The 24,570-nt window shown below is 38.3% G+C and overlaps 2 protein-coding genes across 3 annotated transcripts; one reads left to right on the top strand and one right to left on the bottom strand.

Moving 5' to 3' along the window:
- The first annotated feature begins 166 nt into the window (after window positions 1-166).
- On the top strand, window positions 167-11,815 carry LOC110065674 (solute carrier family 2, facilitated glucose transporter member 8-like). Its single transcript, XM_089270846.1, has 4 exons — window positions 167-509; window positions 4,353-4,559; window positions 7,213-7,516; window positions 8,548-11,815. Exons 1-4 carry the CDS (start codon window positions 276-278, stop codon window positions 9,297-9,299), a joined length of 1,497 nt encoding a protein of 498 aa, XP_089126972.1. The 5' UTR covers window positions 167-275; the 3' UTR covers window positions 9,300-11,815.
- Window positions 11,816-12,842: 1,027 nt separating this feature from the next.
- Window positions 12,843-24,570, bottom strand: LOC110065717 (AP-5 complex subunit sigma-1-like). 2 transcript variants are annotated; one of them, XM_020772876.2, is made up of 7 exons: window positions 24,422-24,570; window positions 21,302-21,453; window positions 19,243-19,275; window positions 18,336-18,395; window positions 16,384-16,501; window positions 14,893-14,952; window positions 12,843-13,340 (listed from the first exon to the last, which is right to left on the bottom strand). In XM_020772876.2, exons 1-7 carry the CDS (start codon window positions 24,503-24,505, stop codon window positions 13,263-13,265), a joined length of 585 nt encoding a protein of 194 aa, XP_020628535.2. In that variant the 5' UTR covers window positions 24,506-24,570; the 3' UTR covers window positions 12,843-13,262. The 2 variants fall into 2 exon arrangements, with proteins under 2 accessions (XP_020628535.2, XP_089127120.1); XM_089270994.1 differs by lacking the exon at window positions 18,336-18,395.

Here is a 24,570-nt window from a genome sequence, read left to right as displayed (position 1 = left end):
TTGGAGAAGGCATCTCTACGATTGTCTTCTTTCGGGAAGGGTGGACGGAAATAATTTGATGCGTTTGTCGGAGGGAAAATTCTCCGGTGGACGAGGCCTGAGAAAATTATTTGCAACATCTGTGAGGTGACGTCATTACGTCACCATGGCTCGAGGTTGGTTCGCGATCGCCTCGCCTTCTCACGTGACGATGGCAGGAAAATGAGTTTTATTTCGCAAACCTGTAGGTTTTGCGGTAAATCGTGTAGCTTTGAAGCATCTTACAGTTGATCAAAATGGTTGTTTCCGAGTTAGACAGCGAATACAATCCTTCGAGTTCCGTTCAATCTGAAGGAATGGCAGGAAAGGACAGAATAGGAAGAACAATTCTTGCCACTTTCATCGCTGCTCTCGGCCCGCTTAGCTTCGGGTACTGCCTTGGATATTCATCTTCTGCTTTAGAGGATTTAGAAAAGGCCAATGCATCTTCTGCCGTTCGTTTAACCAGTGCTCAGGGTTCCTGGTTTTCGGTAAGTTTGTTCTGTTCATCATGTTCTAGTCCGCGTATGAAAGTTTTGTGATGAGCGCGCTTTTCGATTGCAGAATTCGCGCGCGGATACTCGTTTAGTCTTCAGTCCGCAAAATTACATGCTTAGGGAACGTCTTACACTGTAAACGTCGTAATGAATACGGTAGATAGTTTCTTTATAACGGTATCGGTGGTTGGGTTTTGCGTAATTAAAATTTTATGATTATGAAAAGATAAAAGTTCGGAGAGATCATGACACCATACGGGAGAGTACAAAACATAGACCCTTGGTCCTGTTCATGGACTGGGTCCATCAAAATATGGACCGGATCCTTGGACCCCCTTTCATGGACCCCCTGTGTTCACTATTCCTAAAAATACTATAGATCTTCTTGCTACTTAATATCTGCTATATTCTTCTTAAGTGATGTAAATAAGATTTGAGTGGCAAATAAAGTTGAAACAATAATAAAATAAATAAAAATAAGTAAATTGAAAAAAAAAAATGAATTCACAATAATATTTCAATTTAATATTTAATTAATTTTGAACTTTGCAATTTTTCATAAAGTCACATTTTAATAGCATTTCTTTAGTATTCATCTACATGTAAAATAGAAAAAAGAAACATCAAAACTGTATAAGATAAAAAAACCTACAAGGAAACTCAAAGGAATCATAATAAAAAGAGCATTGCTTACTCTCGTCCACGTCGGCCATGTTTGATGCGCAAGAAAGCGTAGGTAAAGTCACATGGAAACATGAGCCAGCAATCAAGCATGCCAGCGGTCTTTGTTTATATGGGGTAGTAAAAAGAGGGGGTCCATGGACCCGGTCTATATTTTGATGGACCTGGTTCATGGACCTGGTCCACGGAGGGGGTCCATATTTTGTACTCTCCCGACACCATACCATCCGTAAGCTAGTTAAATGTTTTCCATTATCCTTGCCACGGTATTAGCAGTACCTGTACTTGTACTGATTGTATGTCTGATAGAAAGGTTTAATTTAAATCTTGTCATTAAACTCTCACTGGGTTTTGCATCAAACAAGGGTTTTTATTTATTTATGTAACAGATCCTTATATTGCTGATTTTTCCTTCTGTCCGTGCAGATTTTTCTTCCACATTAATCATTCTATTATCCACAGGCTGATAGCCAGGATTTTTAATAGGGGTTTATATTATTAGGGGGATGGGGTGCATGAGATAGCCACAGGTGCTATTTGGCAAGCACTGTACAGTGAAACCTGTATTAAGCGCACCCCATATTAAGCGGACACCCTCTGTTAATTGGACACCAGCTTGACTCCCTAAATTTTCTTCCCACATTTATGGTAAAATAAAGCTGCATTCAGCAGACACCTCTGTTAAGTGGATGCGGACACCAATATTAAGCCATTTTGTTGCACAAAACCTGCAATAAGCGGAAACTTCAAGGACTTTTTACTTCTAAAGGTTCAGCTGAGACTCCTTTACAGTAACATTGTAACAAGTGTTGGTGTCAGATTTTTAATCTTGCAAGGGTCTTGTAGTCTCACAAAGTCTGGAATTTACATCTACCATTCCATCCCTCCGGCCTAGTTTCAAGTACTGACCTACAATCGAAGACAAAAGTCCTTGGGACACTTATGTAATGTAACGGATTATCTGTGTTTTAGAACTGAAGTATGAAGAAAACACTGCTATATCCTTTATAAACGGGTTGCTGTCCCCCCTCCCCCCCAACACAATGTTGAAAATCAGCTGAAATTGCACGTACTAGTTTTCAACATTGTATGGGGGGTGGGGGCGAGGTTAGGCAGGTGAAGTTGTATTCGCGCCTGGCGTGTATGCAAAAGCGCCAAAAGTGCAAATTTGTCCCAAGACTTTTGTCCATGATTGTCTGAATTTCAGTTCAGAAATAAAATGTCACTTTTCAGCGGTTTTCCACAGTCTAAATGTGTTTTCTCTTGACTCTGTGAATAGATCGTAATACAAAGATTATTTTTGGGCTATTTTGTGGTTTATTTAAGCTCATTTTTTTTTCTTTTCAATTTTTCCCAACGCAAATGCGTGGCGTAAATCGGAATTTGTTCTATCTCATACTCGCGCGTGCGGTATTTGAAAGGACACACATGGTTAACGCTCAAGGTAGCAACGAGCATAAGGCATTATAGATTATTGTGCATATGACAAGAATTTCTGTTGAACAGCGAGTAAAAGTCTTTTTTTTTTGAAGGAAAACGGAAGGTTTTCACACTGGGAAGTCGCGCAGAAATGTCAAATCTCGAAGTCATCTGTATCATGTATATGAAACATGTAGTGAGCGGGCATCGTAAACTATAATTTGGTCAAAAGGGTACCGAACCAAATATTAGCAAGTTGTTTCCCGCCAGTGGAAGTCATTTCCTTTAGTTATTTATGAAACAATATTGTGTGACATTTTTTTAGTGTTGTGGACACTCGTTATTTGCATAACTCAACAGTTCTCAGCAACAGTTCTCAGCAACAGTACTCACTTTAAAACCTTAAAATGTACCTACTTATATCCGAAAGCTCACATTTAAGACATGTTGAAGTGGAATGTGTTTGGTAATCGATCTTTCTACACCTTTATAGCTAGTAAAAACTTAATTTTGAGCTCTGCAAGCACAGTACTCACTTTCCATTTGTTAAGAATTGTTTAAAGTCAATTCTTCCATACTGAATCAAGTGAGTACCATTGTATTTACTGCCAGCGTGCTGTGATGTGACTTTTGTGAAGTAATTTCGAAACAGTACCATAAATCTCGTGTTGAAAAGTAGTTTCGCTGGTTTTCTTACTTAGTTGATACTTAACATTGACGAAACACTGTTTTTCTTCGCCACTGAGTACTGTGCGATGACCAATAAACAGTGACGTCACTACAAAGAGCATAGCGCCTCAGTATACTTAAACGCGCTGTAATAACTGTTAAGGTGATCACTAAGATTGAATTAAATACCAAATTTGTCGTTTAAGTACTTGAAGTATCTGCAAGACTGTACATCATAATGTAAACAATTCGTTATGTATCCAAATCAAGTGATGCCGTTATCACTGCCATCACATACAAAAGTTTCTAGATTGTTTGAGATCAACACCCTTCCCGATCGGTCCAAAACCACTTAAAAAATTACGGAAAAGCTGTGGAAAAGTTCTTAGAAATGCCTTTCTCATCTCAGATGTTCACATTCTCAGGTTCTAAATGCATTTAGGGTTAAAAAAACATCCTGATTGTGCATATTTCCACGAGACGTGAAAATCAGACAATCGTGGACAAAAGTCCTTGGGACACTTATGTAATGTAACGGATTATCTGTGTTTTAGAACTGAAGTATGAAGAAAACGCTGCTATATCCTTTATAAACGGGTTGCTGTCCCCCCTCCCCCCCAACACAATGTTGAAAATCAGCTGAAATTGCACGTACTAGTTTTCAACATTGTATGGGGGGTGGGGGGCGAGGTTAGGCAGGTGAAGTTGTATTCGCGCCTGGCGTGTACGCAAAAGCGCCAAAAGTACAAATTTGTCCCAAGACTTTTGTCCATGATTGTAGCTAGTCATTCAAAATTGCTACTTACCTACAAAGATCTTTCACTTACAAAATAGTACAAGCGAACTACTTAATATATTATACGGTTCCAGAACATATCCATACCCACCTCAAGGAGTGTTATTAGAAATTCCAAGGGGAAGGAAGGTCTCAAAAACCCAAAATGTTTAAAGGAAGGTAATTGACAGAAATTTAATGGCCCCATGCTTAGCTACTACCTAAACAATGCTCAAGATATCTTGACTCTCTAGAGCTAACCTTTAATATTATTATCATCAATTTATCTGTAGTCCTTGGTCACTGTGGGTGCTGTTTTTGGAAGTCCAGTTGGTGGATGGGCAATTGACAGGTTTGGCAGAAAAGGCACCATAATGTTTTGTGTTGTACCCTTTGAGCTGGGATGGCTACTCATCAGCTATGCACAGAACCATACCATGCTCTACACTGGCCGTATCATAACAGGATTAGCTTGCGGCATTATATCACTTGCTGTTCCGGTAAGTCTGTACTGAATATAGAGCAATGCCTTGAGTTCTCTATGTTTTGAGCTGCACCTATAGGGGATCATGATGGTAGTTGTAATCCATCAAACACGCTCCAAAATTGAGAACATTGAATGCAAATGCCGGGATTCTCTGCAGTTGTGTCTTGCATCTAGGGAACTGGCCATTGTGCCCAGGGGGGCTACTCTACAAAGTTCTATGCCCTGCCCCAACATCCAACCCCTTATCCTGTTGTATACCATTTTGACAGGAGAGGTGTCCCTTTCGCATACCTTCAGTTGAAAAACATAGGCACGCAAGACGTGCAAGAGTTATTTTTTTCTGTGAAGTTTTGTAGATAGAAGCATTCATGGTACAGTAATGATTTGGTTAATTTGACAAGTTTTTTTGGTTGCGATGTTACATCGGTCATGGTAAGATAGCTAAATAGTAAGCCATAAAATGTTTGACTGAACAAACTACAGTAATCTGACATGTCTCCAGATCAATGTAGTTATCATCTTATTTTCTAACGGGCAATTTGATTCGCTCTTTGATACAACCCGCACTGTGATTGGTGTGACACCCGCACATGCATAACTCCCTCGCTCACCGATCACATAACCCTTCCAACCCCCAAGAGAAATTTTTGCTCAAAAATACTCAAGTTAATTTAGAGACTTTTTCGCATTTTACACAAGTCGTAAGTTTACCTTTTTACACAACACAACACAACACAACTTCACCGAAAATAGAAAGAAAGAGAAAAAAAAATCTCTGACACGTTGAAAGTCTGATTTAATTAAATGCACTTTGACTTGGTGCCACGCAGTCTTCAAAGAACATTTGAACAGTTTTCATACTTTTTCCCTTAAAAAATATCGGGCTGAAATGAATGTCATCAAATAAAACTATTAAACCGCTACTGCAGAGACGTAAAAACCGTCCAGAAACAAAACCTTCTTTTTTGTTTAATATCCTGGAAACAGTAGCCGATAACTTGTCAGCTCTAATTGAATTTACTCCCATATAAAAAACAAAAGTGTTAAGTTACCATTTGTTACTAAAGATAGCAAACATCTCGTGGGAAAGAGTGATGACGATTCGTCCGCTCTAATTGAATTTACTCCTTTGTGAAAAACAAGAGTGTCACATTACACTTTGCAACTAAAAACCAAAAATGTCTCGTTATATTTGCATGCAACAAGAACAAAACAATTGTTACCCGCACTTACTATTGTAAACGTTAGAACTGTTTCAAATCTAAAGTCTCGTACCCTCTAAAGCAAGTCCTAAGAACTAGACGCGACGATTCGTGACCTCTAATTGAATTTACTCCTTGTGAAAAACAAAAGTATCAAGTTACCTTTGTAACTAAAAATAAAAATATCTCGTTGCATTTGCATACTACTAACTCACGAACTGTTTCAAACCTCAAGGCTCATCTCGTTCATTTAACTAAAATCCTCAGCCTAACCCACAGAAAATGTCGAAGTAAACCCAATATATGAATACTTCCTCCTCTTTTATAGAAGAATAAATATGGCCGTTCTGAACTCTATCGGGATCAAATCTTCTCACATACCATTTACCTTTACAACAAGAAATTTGATTGGCTGTTTATAGTAGATCCAATCTGATTGGTGTGACATACATACATCTCTCACTCACTCACTTACTCACTCACTCACTCACTCACTCACTCACCCATTGACCCGTCCATAACATACCCGACGCGCCGACTAAGAGGTATTTTTTTTACAAAAAAATAACTCAAAAAAGGTGCACATTTCACACACTTTTATAACTGGCCTGTACTGTGAATAAATCCCCAAAAAAGGAAATCTTCTTGTCATTTTCATGCATTGCCTAATAAATGAAATGATACAGCCATAAGGTGCATCTGTTCGAAATACCCTCTCATATACCTCAACTAGTGAAATCCCTACCCTTTTATATACCTGAGGCCTGGAAAAGCTACCCCTTTCAAGCAGAGCCTCCCTATATAGACTATTATAGGGAGTACCCACCCCTCTCCCCTGGCCATTGTGATAAATGACATGGTAACCAAGAGGTGTTGGGAGTAATTTTTCTGTAGTTGTAATTATGAAATTGATGACAGAGAAAATTGTAATTGTTATACAGGGTTGTGAAAGGTAGCCATCCGCCAGCAAAAATCACCACCTTATATATCTTGGCTGGCCTCGTGGCCAGGTTATTTAGACAAAGATGGCAAAATGAGCCACCTACATTGACAGTTAAAGCCAACTACTTTAGAACTTTGTGACAATCCTGAGTATATGCCATCAGAGTTCATTCCTGGACCTTTGAAATGCAAGCAACTTCTGGTTCAATCACAAAACTCCAGGTCAAAAAGTTCATGCAACAGTTCTTGAAAGTGCTCAAGATTCAAAAGAACCAACATAGATTGTACACTGTATAGAATTCTCCAGATCAACTGCAGAACTTGCATGTCTACTGGAAAAGCAACTTAAGTTTATGATCCTTACAGTTTGACAGACTGTATAAGACTTGCTGCAAGAGTGTTATGTATGGTTTGTGCAGATCATCAGAAGGCAGTTTTTGGACTGAAAACTGCATGTCATTCTCTCTACAGGTATAGATACCCAGACTTCATAATTTGGTAAATAAACTATCTTTTTTGTAGGTCTACATAGCAGAGATTGTCGCAGCACGAATGCGTGGTATGCTAGGTTCCGTTAATCAACTGGCAGTGACAGTTGGCCTTTTATTTGCCTATGTAATGGGTGTCCTGTGCAAGTGGAGATGGTTGGCATTTATTGGTGGGGTTTCCCCAGCATTGCTTCTCATTCTGATGTTTACTATGCCAGAGACACCTCGTTGGTCATTAGGAAAGAACAGACGAAGTGAAGCATTGAGAGCCCTGCTTTGGTTAAGAGGCCCTGATGCTGACATCGAAGAAGAGTGCTTTGCCATCGAGGCAACTCTTGGTAAGGCAAATTTTCCATCATTGTTCACAAACCCATTGGTTGTTCAGAGAAGTTTTTTTTCAAAGACCAGAGAATTTACTGTCCGGTCTATGGTAGCGTGCAAGCAGGCTCACCTTTAAGTCATGCACGAGTTGCAGCTTTGCAGCTCGTGCTTAAGCTCCAATGCAAGCCTGCTCACAGGCTAGGTCCATGGAAAATCTTAATAATTTGTAAATTCCTCATCAAAGTTTGAGAGAAGTTAGTGTGTTGCCCTCCTTTTTATTTCGTTTGTTAGATCAGTTTTATCATGGTCAATGTGAGCATCACTGTGAGTGTGTGATGATCTTAGGAGTTGAGCCTTGATTGTCAAAGCTTATCTATATATCGTGACCTTTTCATTTTGCCATTGAAGTGAAAATAATTAACCAACCACTAAAGAGTATTTGATTGATTGACTGATAGATTGATCGATTGATTGGTCCCTCCAGAAATTCCACTTCACAGGGTTCGTACCCTTTTTCAGAAGCAAATTTCCAGGACTTTTCCAGGACTCAGATTGATTTTTCCAGGACTCTAAAATTCACATTAACCCTTTCACTCCCAAGATCTTAATGTTGATTCTCCTTACTGTCTGCCATACATTTCATTTTTTTTTTTTACTTGAGTTTAAGAGATTTCCAGAACTTTCCAGGACCAGTAGCCCTTTTCCAGGACTTTCCAGTCCTGGAAAATGCCACAATAAAATTCCAGGACTTTCCAGGTTTTCCAGGACCCGTACGAACCCTGAGTTTAGCTTCATATTAGTCTTAAAAAAATTGGCTTTTTGGATATATTCAAATCTTTCCAAACTTTGCCAGATGGCTGTCTCAGGGCTGAAATTTTGGGGTAGGATGAAGGAAGTATCTCATATAATTATACGATGTATATAACCTACATGTGCCATAGGTCCAGCCAGGAGGGAGTAGTGGTACATGTACTATTTATATTTTCTTTGACAAAAAAAAAAAATTGAAAGTGCTTATTGTAGCTACTTTTAATTGATTTTCTTACAGATCGCCATGAAAAACTTCAGTTGCGTGAAGTGTTGTCACCAGTAATAGCAAAACCCCTGATAATTAGCTCTGGTTTAATGGTTGTCCAACAGTTTTGTGGAATTAATGCAGTGCTCTTTAATGCTGCACACATCTTTGCCATTGCCGGCTTTTCAGATGGAAAACTTGTCTCCATTGCAGTGGGCTTGGTTCAGTTTGTTGGAACAGGTCTGGCCTGTTTGCTCATGGACAAGGCAGGACGACGGATTCTGCTGTGGACCACAGCACTCGGGATGTGCGTGTCTCTTTTAGCGCTTGGTGTTTATTTTGAAATCTACATCCCACCACCAACAGATGGGGGTTCAACCAGCGACACAGTTTCCCTGCTGGGTTCCATAAGTCATTCTGTGCCAGCCAAAACAATTTCATGGCTGTCTATCTTGTGTATTGTTCTGTTCAACCTCATATTTGCTCTTGCGTGGGGACCAATCCCATGGCTTGTCATGTCAGAAATATTTCCTCTGAGAGCACGTGGTCCAGCCAGCAGCTTTGCAACTCTGGTTAATTGGACACTGGCCTTTGTTGTGACCAAAACATATGACTCCATGGCAGATACTCTCTCTATTCAAGGAGTCTATTGGTTTTACGCCGGATTTTGTTTTGTGGGATTCATTTTTGTTTACCTTCTTATGCCAGAGACAAAGGGTAAAACCTTAGAGGAGATAGAAGCTTTGTTTGACAAAAAGAAAAAAAATTACCAGGAAATAAGATAAATCAAATTAAGTACTTTCACAAAACAGGGTACACTAGAACATCTGTTATGGACACCTGGACACTGTTTATATGTGGCCCAGACAGTGAGTGCAGTTAATGTTTTAGATGATTCTGCAGAACATTCGAGCAATAATGGCAAAAATTAAGTTACCAAAAAAACCTCATGACATGGTAATGTTTTGAATAAAGGTAGGAAGATCTTATCGAGACCTTAGCTCTCAAGCTGACGCTGCGAGAGAAAATTGAACTTGTAGTTATCCATATTTCTATTAAAATGGACGTTTCACGTTAGTTAAAAACAGTGCAATAACACATGCCTTAAGCATTCTTAAAAGGTTTGGCATTAAATTTCTCAAGAATGCTTGGGGATTTAATCACGGGGTCACCTAGAGAAATGAATTACAGTGAGATGTTGTAAATAGTATTCAAAAATGTACCATGCTATAAGTAGATTTCTAGTAAATAATTTTTGCACTTATTGCGCAAACTTTGAGCAGAATCCATCTTAACCTCTTGCACATGGACACATCACGTCATGGAATATTTCTGTTGCCAAGGGTTTCCACTTATGGATGATTTGATTGTACATTGCATTCAGCGAATGTTACTTTGAACTTTTTAAGGCTTAAATATTGTTAGATATCTCTGAATTCTTTGAAGTAACATTACATTTGTGTAACAGAAAGCACCTAATGTAATATTCCAAAATTTGCTAGGGGAGACTGCCACTTTCTTGAACAAGAGTTTTGGGAGAGAAGTATTAATAGACATACTTTATTTAATACTTGTATTTAATACAAAGTGGTCATTCCAGGGAATTTTATTTTAGTCCTTAGCTTTTTTTAGCTGCTTTTTTTCACATCTTGGCATTTTTCTTTCTTGAGAGTGATTTTTGCTGATGTCATTGTTTACATTTTTCCTCATTAACACACATCTTTACATAGAGAAGCCAGCATAGTAAATACAAATTGACTCCAAACACATAAAGAGCCAGTGAAATTTAATAGTTGGTAAATTTTTGGGCTCTTTGGTTGAAATATTCATGGAGAAATTGGCTTTTCAAAAGTGCAAAATTTCTGGGTGGCAAGAGCTTAAAATTAATGAGCTCACACATTCTTGGTAATATTCAGAACTCTAAATGCACATTTAATCCTTTAAGCCCCAGTAGGAATACTGTATTTTTCTGACATGGTCACAGCTGTGGACCCGACCAAAAGAAATGTAGTGAAATTTATTGTTTGGGGTATGTCAAAATCACCACAGGATGTCACAGACTGGAAATTGACTAGTGTCCAAAAGGGAAAGAAAAACATTCAAAAACACCTTGTTCCTTGTATGTATTGGGTACATCCCTGAACTATAGTTTAATTTGCAGCTCTTGGTGTGCACTTTTTTGCCAGATATTCACTTGACTGTAAAAGTGTAACTGGCAAAAAGGGGTGGTTAATCAAGTTCTGGTATATGGGGTGGGGGGAGTATGATTTATGCCTCCAGTATGAGGAGCTCAAAGATCTTTTTGGTGGTTGAATTTCATACAAATTGACCAAATATTCAGGTTTTAATAGTGCAATTTTTTGTGCCGTTTGGCAAATTTATTCATCTCTACTTCTATACAATTTTGGGAGTGAAAGTGGTGGATAGATTTATCCAGTTTAATAAAAATTACATTATTTTAGCATGACAAACAGTATTTATTTACTAGTGATAGTAACCTAATGATAAAATTGTTGGCAGGCAGGCTGTGACAGTGGAACTAAATATTAAGTTTTAGTTACTGCACGGTATCCAGCCTTAAATATATTACACTTACGATTACTGGTCTCAAGGAGAATGGTTAGTTTTGTTTTCCCAGGAATCTTTGATGTTTCCTGAGGGGAAGTCTGGGGAAACAGAGAGATTAGAGGGAAAACAAAATCAGCTGGAACAAAGGAACAGTTATTGTTCTGTTATATAGATGGAGTTTTAAGCGTAAAGTAATAAGGCAAGAAGAATTTCCCCCATGGGCAGATCTAGGGGCAGGGGGTAGGGCATGTGCACCCCCTGAGATGAAGCCTTCTGCTGCATATTTGCGTTAAAAATTTGTTTACCTCACCATTAAGGAGTGGCATAACTGACTGGTGCACCCCCTCCTAAGAAAATCCTGGATCGGCCCCTGATCGAAGTCACAATAACCCCTAGTTAGTGGGAGACGAGGTGACAATATTGCTTAAGTTGTGACCTGCCAGGTGACATTTTAGAATTTGCCACATGACCATAAATCAACCAATAAGAGTTTGTTAGAGTCAACAGAACTCCAACTATGTAACAATAAATTATTAGATTTGTTACACTTGTGAGCAAAAGGTGGATGACTATGGTAGAAATTATTTTCAGTATAAATACAGTACATTAAATGATGTATTTCTGTTGTACCATATTTTTACATGTGAAAATTGTAATTCAAAATCATGTGGCATTACACATTATAGTGTACTGTTCAACTGCTGTCAATTACAGTTTTGTTTCACAATGGCAAGGCAAGTTTCACAAATCTTAATTGAAGTGTTACATACTAAGAGTAGGTAAGAGCAATTTACTCTGCGGGGGGGCAGGGGGAAAGAGGGGTTACTCTCTATAATGGCCTATACAGGGAGGCTCTGCCTGCCAGAAAGGGGTATCATGTTCAGGCTTCAGGTATATAAATGGGTAGGGATTTCAGAAGTGGAGGTATATGAAAGGGTAGAACTTTGTAGTTTACTGCAGCATTCACTGTAATTGTTGAGATATTAATAGTCACCCTTTTGCTTTTGAAGATTCTAGCACATAGCACCCAGTTGCTATAAATGATGATAATAACTCAACTGCAACTAACATGTAGACATGTATGTAAATTAATACACCAATCCATACAATCCTAAATCCTTCGTCAAACATAGACTTATTGTGCAAGTTCATAAACATGTGAACGTGCTTTATTTTCATACAGTAGAAAAGCCACATATTAAAAAACTACTACTTTTAAAAAAGAAGGCGCGGTGGCCTTATGGTTAGTACATTCAACTCCCACGGAGCTAGCGGTCCAGGTTCGAGCCCTGGCTGGGGACATTGTGTTGTGTTCTTGGGCCAGACACTTAACTCCCACAGTGCCTCATTCCACTGCAGGTGTACAAAGGGGTATTGGTAAATTTAATGCTGGGGGTAACCCTGTGATGGACCAGCATCCCATCTAGGAAGAAGTAGAAATACTCCTAATCGCTTCATGCTACTGAAACCAGGATTAACTCTGGCCTGATAAGCCACTTGGCTTGTATGCAGACTTAACCCACCTACCTACTTTTCAAAAGCAGGCTAAAATGATTCTGATAATTATAGGATGTTTAGCAAGAAATCAGGATACAGCTTGCTGCTTGCCGTAAATTAACTTTAAATTAATACGATATGCAGTATCCCTGTGATTCCATTACATAAACACCAACGGCATTTATTGTTGCATGGGCAAAATTAAGAAATTAACCCTCTGATAAGACAACAAACTAAAGTATACATATAATTTACAACCTATGTGCAAGCTACATCTTTTTTTATTTCTTTCTACAACAACAAAAAACAGAGCTCTTCATTTGTCCGGCTGACTGAAGTGGTTCTTGTCCATTGGGGGTCTAATTTGCCAATTTCCAGCTGGTAGATTCACAATCCATGGTTTCATAAGGTGTTTACTGTATTTTCCTTTACTCAGTCCCGTCTACTGTTGTATAAACAATTTGATGGATTACATGTAGGCTATTTTCCATATTTATAATCCATTAAAGGCCATAGTCAACAGGCCAAAAGAACTTTTCAAAGAACTTTTGAGACATGGTGATTGCACGACTTGCAATCACCATGTCTCATTTTTAAGCAATGTTAAGCAATTTTTCCTGCATCTTGCATTGCAATAAAATTGAGTCTCATTTGTTTAAAAAATTCACAGTAACAGCACTTCGTCACTCTCTTTTTAAGTTCATTACTTGTTCAAGTTCTTTCTCCACTTGCCGCAAATATCGGTTGTTCATGAACAGCAGCTGAAAGGGAATCAACAAATACAAAATTTCATTTTGTGGTTGAGGTCATTCATTTTGGTCCCCAGCTATTTTAGCTTGACAGTTACATGACAAATCACACTCCCAAAAATTGGTGGCTGAAAATTGAGGAGGATCATAGGTTGAGTAAAATCAAAATGTATTTCATCCTTTGCCTTGTAAAGGCATTTGCACTGTCAATGAGCCATTACTAACATTTCAGTTTGTGGAGGAAACTCTTTTGCGAGAGTCTTGAGCAGTACTTTGACATTCACAATTCACAAGGTATCGTTTACAATGCTGTAAAAAGTGGTTTAGTGTGTGGATGAAACCCTACTGTGTGTGGCTATTGCCAAGTTGGACAATCAGCTGCCCTTTTGTACAGAAACCTTAGAGGCCGCAATCCTTTCAGTCAGCACCAAATATCAAGACAGGCAAGTTCTGATTAATTTTTGACAGTGTGAAGTGATTCACAGACTTCACCTCAAATTGGACTGGCTGAAGAAAAGAACACAATTCTTTCTTTGCACCTGCTTAAAGCAAATCACGTCTTCAAGTCTTGATTCTTCCCACTGACCGAAAGTCTTATAATTGATTGCAGGCCCTCAGGGGGTGAGAATACAGTCGCACCTCCACTAACGGCCAACTCTCTTCAACAACCACCTCTCTACAAAGACCACTTTTTTGGTCCAGTTCGACAGTCCATACATGCACTTTTATTTTAACCTCTACAACACCCACCTCCACAACGGCAATGGCCACCAAAACGTGTCCTGACTGCCAAAAGAACCTCTCTACAATGGCCAATTAATCAGTGACTGACGAATGGTGTATACAAAACCTCATTTCTATTGTTAAAGGTCACCAAACTTGATCTGTGCCATGCATCGTTGGTCTGTGTTTCTGTTTAGTTTCTTTTTATTGACATGCTTTGATTGTACTATGTGCAGTTTAAATGCTAAAATAAGCATTTTAAGAAAAGAAATGTTTCACCCCCACAAAAAAAAACGGGTGTCGTGTTACACCCCTTCCTTCCCATAATGGCGACCTCCGTACAATGGCTCCTTTCCTCTGTCTGCAAGGTGGCTGTTGTGGAGAGGTTCGACAGTGTATGCCAAAGGTACATGTACATGCACCACCCAGGGGGACTTCCATATGAAAAGGTTGAGGATGCTCGTCGCAAAATTTAAATTAAACCCCTAAAGGAGATCAACCTGGGTGTGGCTCGAGCTTTATTTGACTCCTGAAAGATAGGCTCAACAGAATAAGAATTACCATCAGTTATTCCAGGAAAGAGCCCAGCCTTGTAGACCGGACTCAAGAGACCAGTGGAAATCAAGCCTAAAAATGGCCTTCAAGTGCACCGTAACACCCTAAAGATACTTCAACAGCTAAAAATAGTGGTATCTCCTCATCAACATGCTAGCAACCTCAACCTTTTCATGAGTCCCACCCTACTGGGATGCAAACCACCACAGATACTGATCATAAAACAGTTACTTTGTTCAATTTCCTGTAATAAAAAATCTATCCTTAGACATTAAATGTCATTTACCTGACCATTTGGTAGCAACTGGTGGACTATAGCAGCAACCTTGTCCACCTTAAGAATGGCCTACAGCAAACTCAAATAAATTAATAAATTAACGAACACAGCTGAGCACAGAAATAATAACAATTTAAAATAATATTAAATTGGCACTCTGTATGCACATCTCTTTTCATGCCTTGTAATCAAAACTGCAAAATTTGCCACAAAATTACAAGTAATACAAGATTTATAAATTCAGTTGCAGCACTTGCGATAAACTAATTTTTGATCAATTGAATAACAGACTGATAAGATATGCAATAATACTTTTGAATTTTGAAAGTCCGTTGATGTGAATTGGACTTATGGAGATTGAAAGTCAGAAAAAATCCAAGATGATGCCAAAAACTGTGGAAAGGTCTACTCACTGAAACAATCAATTCTAGTTCCCTTCCAATACTATACTGCATTGGAAAAATTAAAGCCCAAAAAACTCTGCAGGACTTATTAGAAAAGTCTTCCCTTTTCATGTGACATAAATAAAACAAATAAATAAATAAATATACATTTATATAGCGCCATTTTCCACTAATTGTCCATGGCGCTTTACAATACTTTAAAATTAAAATCCTAAGTTTAAAATCCTATGACACAGTGCTGCCCATCTTGCACTTGCTTTGCAAATTTTTTAAAGTCAAAAGCTCAAAAACACTTGACGCAAGGAGTAAATGAACCTGTAGAATATCCAGAACATTACAAAACCTGTGATAATAACTCTGCCTATTAAGCTCCTGATCATAATCACCTTCAAATACTCCTTTCTAATGGCTCAGCATGGTTTTCACTTGAGCAAAGGAGTCACAGTCAAAGTTGTAATTAGAGCCTGGCACAGAGTGATATGATCTAGTGAACATCACACCAATGGAGTCAAAAGCAGAATACCAATTCTGCTTATTACTTGGAAGCAGAAGTGAAAGATAAAAGAATGAAAGTTTTTGTAATGTTGGACATCTATTACCATAGAAGTGAAAGAATAAACCAATCACACTGCTTGATTACAGGCCTTTTGATTGCTTGGTTCTTCCACTTCTGCTTCCGACTCCGATAATCTAGTTTTCACTAGATCATAAGCAATGGAGTCTTAAACAGAATCAGAAGAAAATGGAAACATTCTGATTCTTCCAACCCTGATCTGTCAAGCTTATGATTCAGCTTGTGACTCCAATTATTGATTTTCACTAGGTCATAAGCACTCTAAATGACTCTCACTACACCTCTGACTCCATCACTAGTGAAAGCTCCCCTCTGGAACTTTCATTCTTTTCGTTATAAGCCCCCCTCTGAAAGCGCAATCCTCTTCCCATTCTCTGCGCCCCTTATTATTGATACAGGTAATGACCATGACCAGGTAATTACCACTGACAGACATTTTCCTGGTTTGTCATACCTCTGCTTATAGGTAATGACTATACTTCCCCCCTCTGTCACCACAGAAGTTTTTCTGGTTTGTCATACCTCTGACGGCTGAAGGATGACTTGACAGTATTCTTGAAGATGTCTGATAAGGAGATCTAAAATGTTCTCAGCAATTAGCCGGTTTTCATCCTTTTCACACACAAGAGTAAATCCTGAACTTAAAAACAAAAAGATATTTAGATGATAATTACAACATGTTCTACAGTAACTTCATTGTTTGTACACTGTACTTTGCTCTTGCTTTTTTAATTACTTAATAATTAACCTGAGTAATACTTCCATCAGCCTGAGAATCATTCACCTTTGAATTGATTTCATTTCTAGGCATGACCAACACAATAAGATGATTATGTCAAATATGCTTTCTAAATGTTATGGTCAAAATTAGAGTACATTTATTCTTCCCAACTAGGTAAACACCAATCATTATTATTTTATTACATGTATTTGATTAATATATTATTACAGTAAAATTATTTAATAATTAGTTTTCATAGAAACTGGACAAAAAATGACTATATCTTGAAGCTCTGACATGATTCGAGGTTCAAATTCACACACGAAATCTCACATTAAACCAACAAAAGGTACACTCTCTTTTACTGTAAGAAGATGCAAGTTAGACAAACTTGTAAATGGCACATAAAAATGGTCTTTTAACCGTAAATGACCGAGTAATAATAATAATAATAATAATAATAATAATAATAATTTATGAAAAAGAGTGTTTATTGTGACAAAAACTAGAGCTAAGCTTTACAAAATGCTATAATATTTACATAATTTGATGTCTATTAAACCTGTAAAACATGTTTCCGTATCTAATCATGATATCATGGTTACTACAACTAATACTAATAATAATAATAATAATCATAAACTTTATTACCGTGTCTAAAATGTTTAGCTGAGGATAAGCATCCCCTCTACTAATTGTGGACACCTACCTAAAAAAATTACAACTATTACAATAATAAGAAAAATTTATGTGATAAAAAAGCTATAAACATGATTATTATTAAAATTCACAAAGGCGGCAATTGCATCTTTCATTGTTCAAAAAGTTACTGAAGTCGCTTTTTCGAATTGTTTTCTTAACTGTATTAAGAGACTGACAGTTTCTTTCATCGGTCGTCAGGTGACTCCAGAGCTTTGGCCCCAGGTATCTGATGGAATGTTTTCCGTACATTACTGTAGCAAAGCGGGGCATTGAAAAGTCTGATTGCCTCAGCCTGTAGGACGACTGATGGGGCTTAAATAGCTCACAGATCGGATTAGGACTAAGCTCATTTTTAACCTTATACATCAGTATGCATATATCTTGTAATCGCCTGTTTTTTAAAGTAGGTAGCTCTGCCCTCGTTAATAAAACGTCATAGCTTGATCGATCATCTTTAAAAACTGCTCTTAATCCTCTTTCTTGTATTCTCTCCAATCTACGTGTGTCACTTGCACGACAGAAATGCCAGACTACCGTAGATGACAAAATATTAAGTGAGGTAGGATAGCTGCTTTATAAAGCTGTAATTTGGCTTTTGTTGGGATAAGATTTTTTAGTTAACACCCAAGGGGGTGTATTCCAAAACTGTCCTGGTAGACAAGGCACTTATTTGAGCAGGGGGAGCTTATTCCAAAGTTCAGCAAACAAAATTCATGAAACATGTAATGTATACTTGTTTGTATGTATTGCAAGCAAAAAAGCAAGTTTGAAGTTGGATATGTAAACAGCATGAACATGACTGAGATAAAACAAACATCATTAGTATTAACTTTGGTCATTTATTGCATGTGTAGCATTGCCTATCATGCTTGATGAGGATTCACAAAGAGCACAGAGGGGAGAGAGAGAAAGAGAAGCAGGGAGGGGGGGGGGGTATTTGACCTGGCCAGGGACAGCTTGTTCAAAAAGCGGTGACCTAGCTTATAGACAGGGGAGTTATGTGGTTATTTACAGCATACATGTAGACTATTGAATGTGTAATTTATCTTACTTTGCCAATCCCTTCCAAAGAACAACACGTTCAGCTTTGTATGGGTTTCCTGACGAAAGTCTGTTAACCAGCAGGAAATGAACATAATTACAGGTGTAACAGTTAAAAATTCTCTCTGTGTGTACCAATTACAACAACATGGAACTTCCTCAGTATAATGGAAATCCTCATAACCGTTGGGTGTACAGGAAAAGTCACACCTACAGCTTAGCAAAGGAGAAACTGAGGGGGGAGAGGAGTTTAATTTGAGGGAATCCCCCTTGTAAGTTGTTGTGGTTGAGGGATGGCCAAGAAACAATAGTTTTCTCTAATTCATTTTCTACCCCAAGCCTCTGCACCATATTATCTAGAAGGGTTGCTCTACAAGACAATTTGCTCACTAACTTCATCACAATGGATTCCACTAATACTGTAGACAAACATTTGGTCCACTCCGACCAATCACAGGCCAGCTATCACCACTAATCATCAGAAGAATTTCTGCAGTAAAACCCAGAGAGACTTACAATATGAAAAGGTTGGAGATGTTTGTCATCTCACTTAAGAATATAAATCAAGGATTCTGGTTTCACTTAGGGTGGACATGATGAGACGCCATTATTTTTAGCTGTCAAAGTATTTTTAGGGTGCACTCGAAGAAGCAATAATAAAAAAAGCATTCTTATTTCCATGTTTAGGCCTTTCACCAGTCTCTCAAATCCGGTCTACTAGCATGCGCTCCCTTCTTGAAAAGTGGCTAGTAATTAAGTCAATTCTGTTTTAAGTGGTATCTTTTAGGGGTCAAAAAAAGCTCAAGCCATGCCCAGATAAGCCTTTTTTAGGAGTTTCATTCAAATTTTTTGACGAATATCCCCAACCTTTTCACATGGGAGCCCTCCCTGGGAAGTAAATCCATTTAGTTGTGTACCTGAAAACACCTGCCTTAAGATTAGATAGCAGCCTGCAAAAATAGAGATAAATTATGTTATTACCGACAGTATGTGTTTTGTTTTCCTTACCCGTCAACTTCAATTTTTGCAGATTTTCAATATATAAATCAGTCAGTGTAGACTGGAGACTATGGACCGGGAGTAAAATGTAGACTGAAGACCAGGGGTAAAATGCAGACTACAGACTGTAGACCTTTTAACTGAGAATTGTGTTACCACTTCCATCATTGAAAGCTACATGTAACCATAAACAGGCTAACCAGAGCATTATTTAGGCTAACATGAGTGATATTCAGGCTAACCAGAGTGCAGACTAGCCTGAAGACATGATTGATCATTGCAGTTATACACACAACTTAAGCAGTTGTGAAATTAAAGCCTGAAAACAATTCAGGCCTGAACAGGTTTTAAACCATTGATCAATCATGTCATTATATCTTTCTCCCCAGTTCAAGTATATGATCTTTCATATATTCATTTGAACCCTGTTTAAGGTTAGCACTCGATAACTGAAATAACACGATATACTCTCAAAAAGTCTGTAGTCTGCAGTTCGCAGTCTGCATTGTAACCCTGCAGACTCCAGTCTGCAGTCCACAGTCTACATTTTACCCTCAGCACGCATTTTACCCCTGGTCTGTAGTCTGCAGTTTGCAGTCAGTCTGCGTTTTACACTGACTGATAGATAAACAAAGGAAGGAAAATGAACAATGGGTATGAGTCTAATATTGATTGGCTTAGAACTCAGGAGCATGTTTGGGAGGAGTATGTCTGGAGCATGTTCATGCAGAATAAAAAGGGTCTTAAGGGGTCGATTCTCAATCAACACTCAATCAACAGTCAGTTGATAGTTGGCTGAGTGTTGACCGATTCCTAGGTATAGATTAACACTCAATGGCATGTCTGCAAAAATTAATTGACTCTCAACCAACTGTCAACAAAGATGTCGACAAAGTGTTGATTGAGTGTCAACTGAGATGTTAGTCGAGTATTGATCGAGGGCATCGATCGACACTTGACCGCCGATGCCTTTAGTACATATGATCTGTGAGTACTCCACCAGAGAGGCCAACTACATGTACTTCAAAATTTATTGAAAGCACTGTACATATCATCCAATGGAAATCTCCAGTTTATAATCTAATACACTGGAATTTCCATTTTTCAAACCTTTAATTTTTCGAACATCCTGATAACCTTAACCAAAAGTCCCTTCCCCTCAATCAAACACTGAATTTTACTCAACCCTGATTTTTCAAACCAAATTTGGTTTTCCTCGGAGGTTCAAAAAAATAGGGATTCCACTGTATTGTTAATTAATACCTCTAACTAACCGAGTTCGAAGTTCATACAGTAAGCCACGGACCAAGTTTCCCCCCTCAATTTATGCTTAAAGAGTGAAGTGTGTGGGGCACAAATTAAAGGGGAAAATGGGAGGATCTGTAACTTACAGTAGGGACCGAGAAGGCAAGGTTAGTAAGATATTTACATTGTATTATACCATTAAGTGCAGCTTATAAGCCCCTCTCCCCTCCCCTGGTCATAGGCCCATCTACCTGTAAACCCCAAAATACATCTGGTGATAAGCCCCCCTCTAGCTTTCCTTGTTCTGGAATTATTTTATGATGATGTTTTAAAGCTTATTTAAAAACCAGCACATGAAAAACCTTTTTTGATCAACACAGCTATAGCTCATTTGAAACAGTTTTTTTGTTCCGGTTATAAGTCCCCTCGGATATAAGCTCTTAGTCTTTATATAAGCCCTTACAAAGTTGTATAAACCCAGGGCTTATAAGCAGCAGTTTACAGTATAAAAAAATATCTCTACTGTGTATCCTAAGGGCTAAGTCGTTAGCACGTTTTAATACACAATTTACTAACTTTTACTAACTTGCTGTAAAAGTTAAGGACTCTTGCCGATAAATCACAAAAATTTTTGGCAACAACAACAGCTTTAAATTTTAGCAGGCCTTACAATAGAACACAGCCTGCTAAATTGATGAACCACAGCAAGCATAGTAACAGAGAGATACATACTCATCTGTTGATGACAATCCGGATAAATCCTCTTGGCTTTCATTCTCTGATGCCACGTATCTAAAAGAATACTCAGATTGCACACGTTGTGCTACTTGTAACAATTGCTCTTTTCTTTTGGAACGCTCATCTTCTCCTGCCACTCCATCAAGCTAATCAATCAATAATAATAATAATTCAGTGCCAAAATAAATTCAATTATAGAGCAGACATTTTGGGCCTAGCCCTTCCTCAGTGCTAATTTAAGCTTTGAATGGGACAAATCATTGAAGAAATAAACAATTATATGCATGACTCTAACAGATAGGTAATAGCGTGCTCACATCAAACTGTTTAAAAATTGAAATCCATGTTTAGTCCATACTGCCTTTAAGTTAGTAGAATACAGGATCTGTGTCAATCAGTAGGTGACTAAGTGTCAAGCTTAAGGACCCATTAACAGATCTTTTCAAGCCGTTGCTTAGGAAAATTTGTTCTCATATAACCCTAACATTTTTAGTTACTGGTAATTCAGAGTTATTTCTTGTGTTTTAACTTTTTCATGATCAGTAACACCAGAGTGATGACATCATTAGGCCACGCCATTGGTCATGCAACTAATTAAACAATGAAGCAAAGGCTCCCAGGTAAATTACTTTATCAGGATTTTTTTCATTGATTTACATGAAATATTTTAAATTTAATCCTCATTACACTATGCATAGATTTTGTTTCATTCCTAACAGGTCAGATTTTGAGACAATTTCAAAATATTGAAAAATTTGTAATTTTGTGAAAAAAGCATGATTTGTAAAAAGGAATGAATGTCTATGTTTCCACCATTGGCTTTAATCGAAACGTTTCAAAAAAGGCTGGATTTAATTAAAACTGTGTTTCCTTTACCACTTAAAGAAACCGGAAGTGCGCCTGATATATATTGGAAGTTACGCTATCAGTGCATGCACAATTTACACTACCAGTACACTTCGGTAAGATCAAACAAAGCGACATGGAGTTAGTTTTTCACTTTCTTTTGCTCTTGTTTTTCTGTTTTTCTCTTCTTTTGTATTTACTTGTACTTTTTAATTTTGCATTTGTGAAACACAAAGAAAAAACATCTAAAATGTAAGCGAATTTGCAAGTTATTGAGTTATTGTTATTTTCCACGCTCAGGCTGACGTAAGTAACCTGAAGTGAAATTTCACCTCCTTAGCAACATGCGCAAGTGAGCCCACGAGTTGGTTAATGGGCCCTTGATGTCTTATTGGCTCAGAGTTATAGAGGAGTTCACACTCCAAGGGGCATTATGGGTAATCATAATTACAAAGAAGCAAAGCTATAAAACAAAAGTTTATCGACTTTATATTTCAGTTCTGATTTCACATTTGGAGACGAAACAATGATATCCTGTAGACGGAGAAAGCCACGAAAATAACATCTCCATTACTCTGATAAGTTCGGCTAATGTCTCGCTCATTCGACTCAAAAATGCCAGTATATTTAGAAAAGGGTTTTGTCTATTTACAGTAAAAGTTTCTTCTCGACGTTTCGGCGACATCTTGGCGCCATTGTCAAGGGAAACTAATTAAATATGCGATTTCAAGGGTAACTAAGAGTTCAGAGTTTCTAATTTGCATAAGTTAGACAAAGACTTTAGCGCGAACTGAGTCTGATTGTACATTTAAACACGGTCGTAATTGTTTAATGAGTAACATCTCATTAATGAGATGTTACAGAGCGCCTCGTATTGAAACTAAAGTGTTTGTGAAGCCAACAAACAGTGGTCTGCTTCTCCATTACCACAGTCATGTCGATAATAGGTACAAGCGCGGACTATTGACAACTATGCTCGATCGCGCACATCGCCTGTCTTCGTCATGGTCCTACTTCACTGAGGAGTGCGAACGACTGAAGTCTGTTTTCTCTAAACTGAAATATCCCAAGCACCTTGTTGACTCCACTGTCAAAACCTTCCTAAATTTAAAGGTCGCTGACCAGCCCTCATTACGGTCCAGATCTACGACAGAAAACACTACTCGGGTTGTCATACCCTTTAAAGACCAGGAGTCTGCTAATATCGTGAAGACACAGTTGAAAGATCTCAGTGTGAAGCTGCAGACCAGTGTTCAACCGGTGTTTACGAGCCGCAAGATTGCCCAGGAGTTCCCGACAAGCGAACCTAAGCCTCAGCTCATTGATCAACAATGCGTTGTGTATAACTTCAAGTGTGACCAGTGCGATGCTGGTTATGTCGGTTACACCCGTGGCCATCTGTTCGTACGCGTTGATGGACATAGAAGCAAGACCTCGTCAGTACGCAATCACTATGATAGTAGACACGCAGGCAGGATTCCGGATGACCTTCGCAATTGTTTTAGCGTGTTGAAAAAATGCCACAACAAGTTTGATTGTCTCATTAATGAGATGTTACTCATTAAACAATTACGACCGTGTTTAAATGTACAATCAGACTCAGTTCGCGCTAAAGTCTTTGTCTAACTTATGCAAATTAGAAACTCTGAACTCTTAGTTACCCTTGAAATCGCATATTTAATTAGTTTCCCTTGACAATGGCGCCAAGATGTCGCCGAAACGTCGGATTTATCTATCGTTAGTTTTTGCCTGTATATGTTTATCTAAATCATTGTTGATTAAGTTTCTTCTCGACATTGAAACTCAGAATGGATATATGAAGAAAAACCACTTGCCAAGCTTTGTTTCTTTGTAATCTTGCCGTGATTACTTATAGTGCCCCTTAGAGTGTGAACTCCTCTATTAAGACAAAACCGATATGAAATCGAACAATTTCAGTTTCAACAGGACAAAAACTTTGGGGCCGCACACATCTATCCCCACCCCCCACACCCGCCCCTCCACCGGACTGTAACCTTGGGAAATCTAAAGTGGCGGTACTAACTACCCACTCCACCAGTACCGATAAAATGTATAAGTAATCAACAAGGCATGGATCTTAAGTCTGAGTGTATATTTGTCTCCTGAAATATCAAAGCCGAGTGTATGGATCAGTAACATCAAGACTGGTTATTGCTGGACAAACAACATGCAAGCTCATTATCGGCTGGTCCTCATGTGCGCCGCCTAAAAGAGCACAAAATTGACCCAATTGATAAACTTTCTTACCGGAGGCTCGTGTACAAAAGGCGTAGAATACAACACTCGACATGGCCCAGGAGTAAGCGAGTGAATTAAGAAAGCGTATACCATCTTCAGCTATTTTCGTCCCGATCCATCATCTTCGCAGTTTACTCGTTCCAGAGCTTCGCGGTTTC

Source organism: Orbicella faveolata, unplaced genomic scaffold (assembly GCF_042242905.1).
Source record: "Orbicella faveolata isolate gen_17 unplaced genomic scaffold, um_ofav_v1 contig_34, whole genome shotgun sequence".
NCBI lineage: Eukaryota > Metazoa > Cnidaria > Anthozoa > Scleractinia > Merulinidae > Orbicella > Orbicella faveolata.
The sequence above is the reverse complement of the archived record's forward strand: the minus strand, read 5'-3'. Positions and strand labels throughout refer to the sequence as shown.

Excerpts from the sequence above, each read along its gene's own strand:
- LOC110065717 (XM_020772876.2), bottom strand. The coding sequence starts at position 24,505 with ATGGTATACGCTTTCTTAATTCACTCGCTTACTCCTGGGCCATGTCGA. Across the intron at positions 21,454-24,421 it reads CTTTTGTACACGAGCCTCCG|CTTGATGGAGTGGCAGGAGA; the intron begins GTAAGAAAGTTT and ends TTGATTGATTAG. Across the intron at positions 18,396-19,242 it reads CTTAAGGCAGGTGTTTTCAG|ACTTTCGTCAGGAAACCCAT; the intron begins GTACACAACTAA and ends GCTGGTTAACAG.
- LOC110065674 (XM_089270846.1), top strand. The coding sequence starts at position 276 with ATGGTTGTTTCCGAGTTAGACAGCGAATACAATCCTTCGAGTTCCGTT. Across the intron at positions 510-4,352 it reads CTCAGGGTTCCTGGTTTTCG|TCCTTGGTCACTGTGGGTGC; the intron begins GTAAGTTTGTTC and ends ATTTATCTGTAG. Across the intron at positions 7,517-8,547 it reads TGCCATCGAGGCAACTCTTG|ATCGCCATGAAAAACTTCAG; the intron begins GTAAGGCAAATT and ends ATTTTCTTACAG.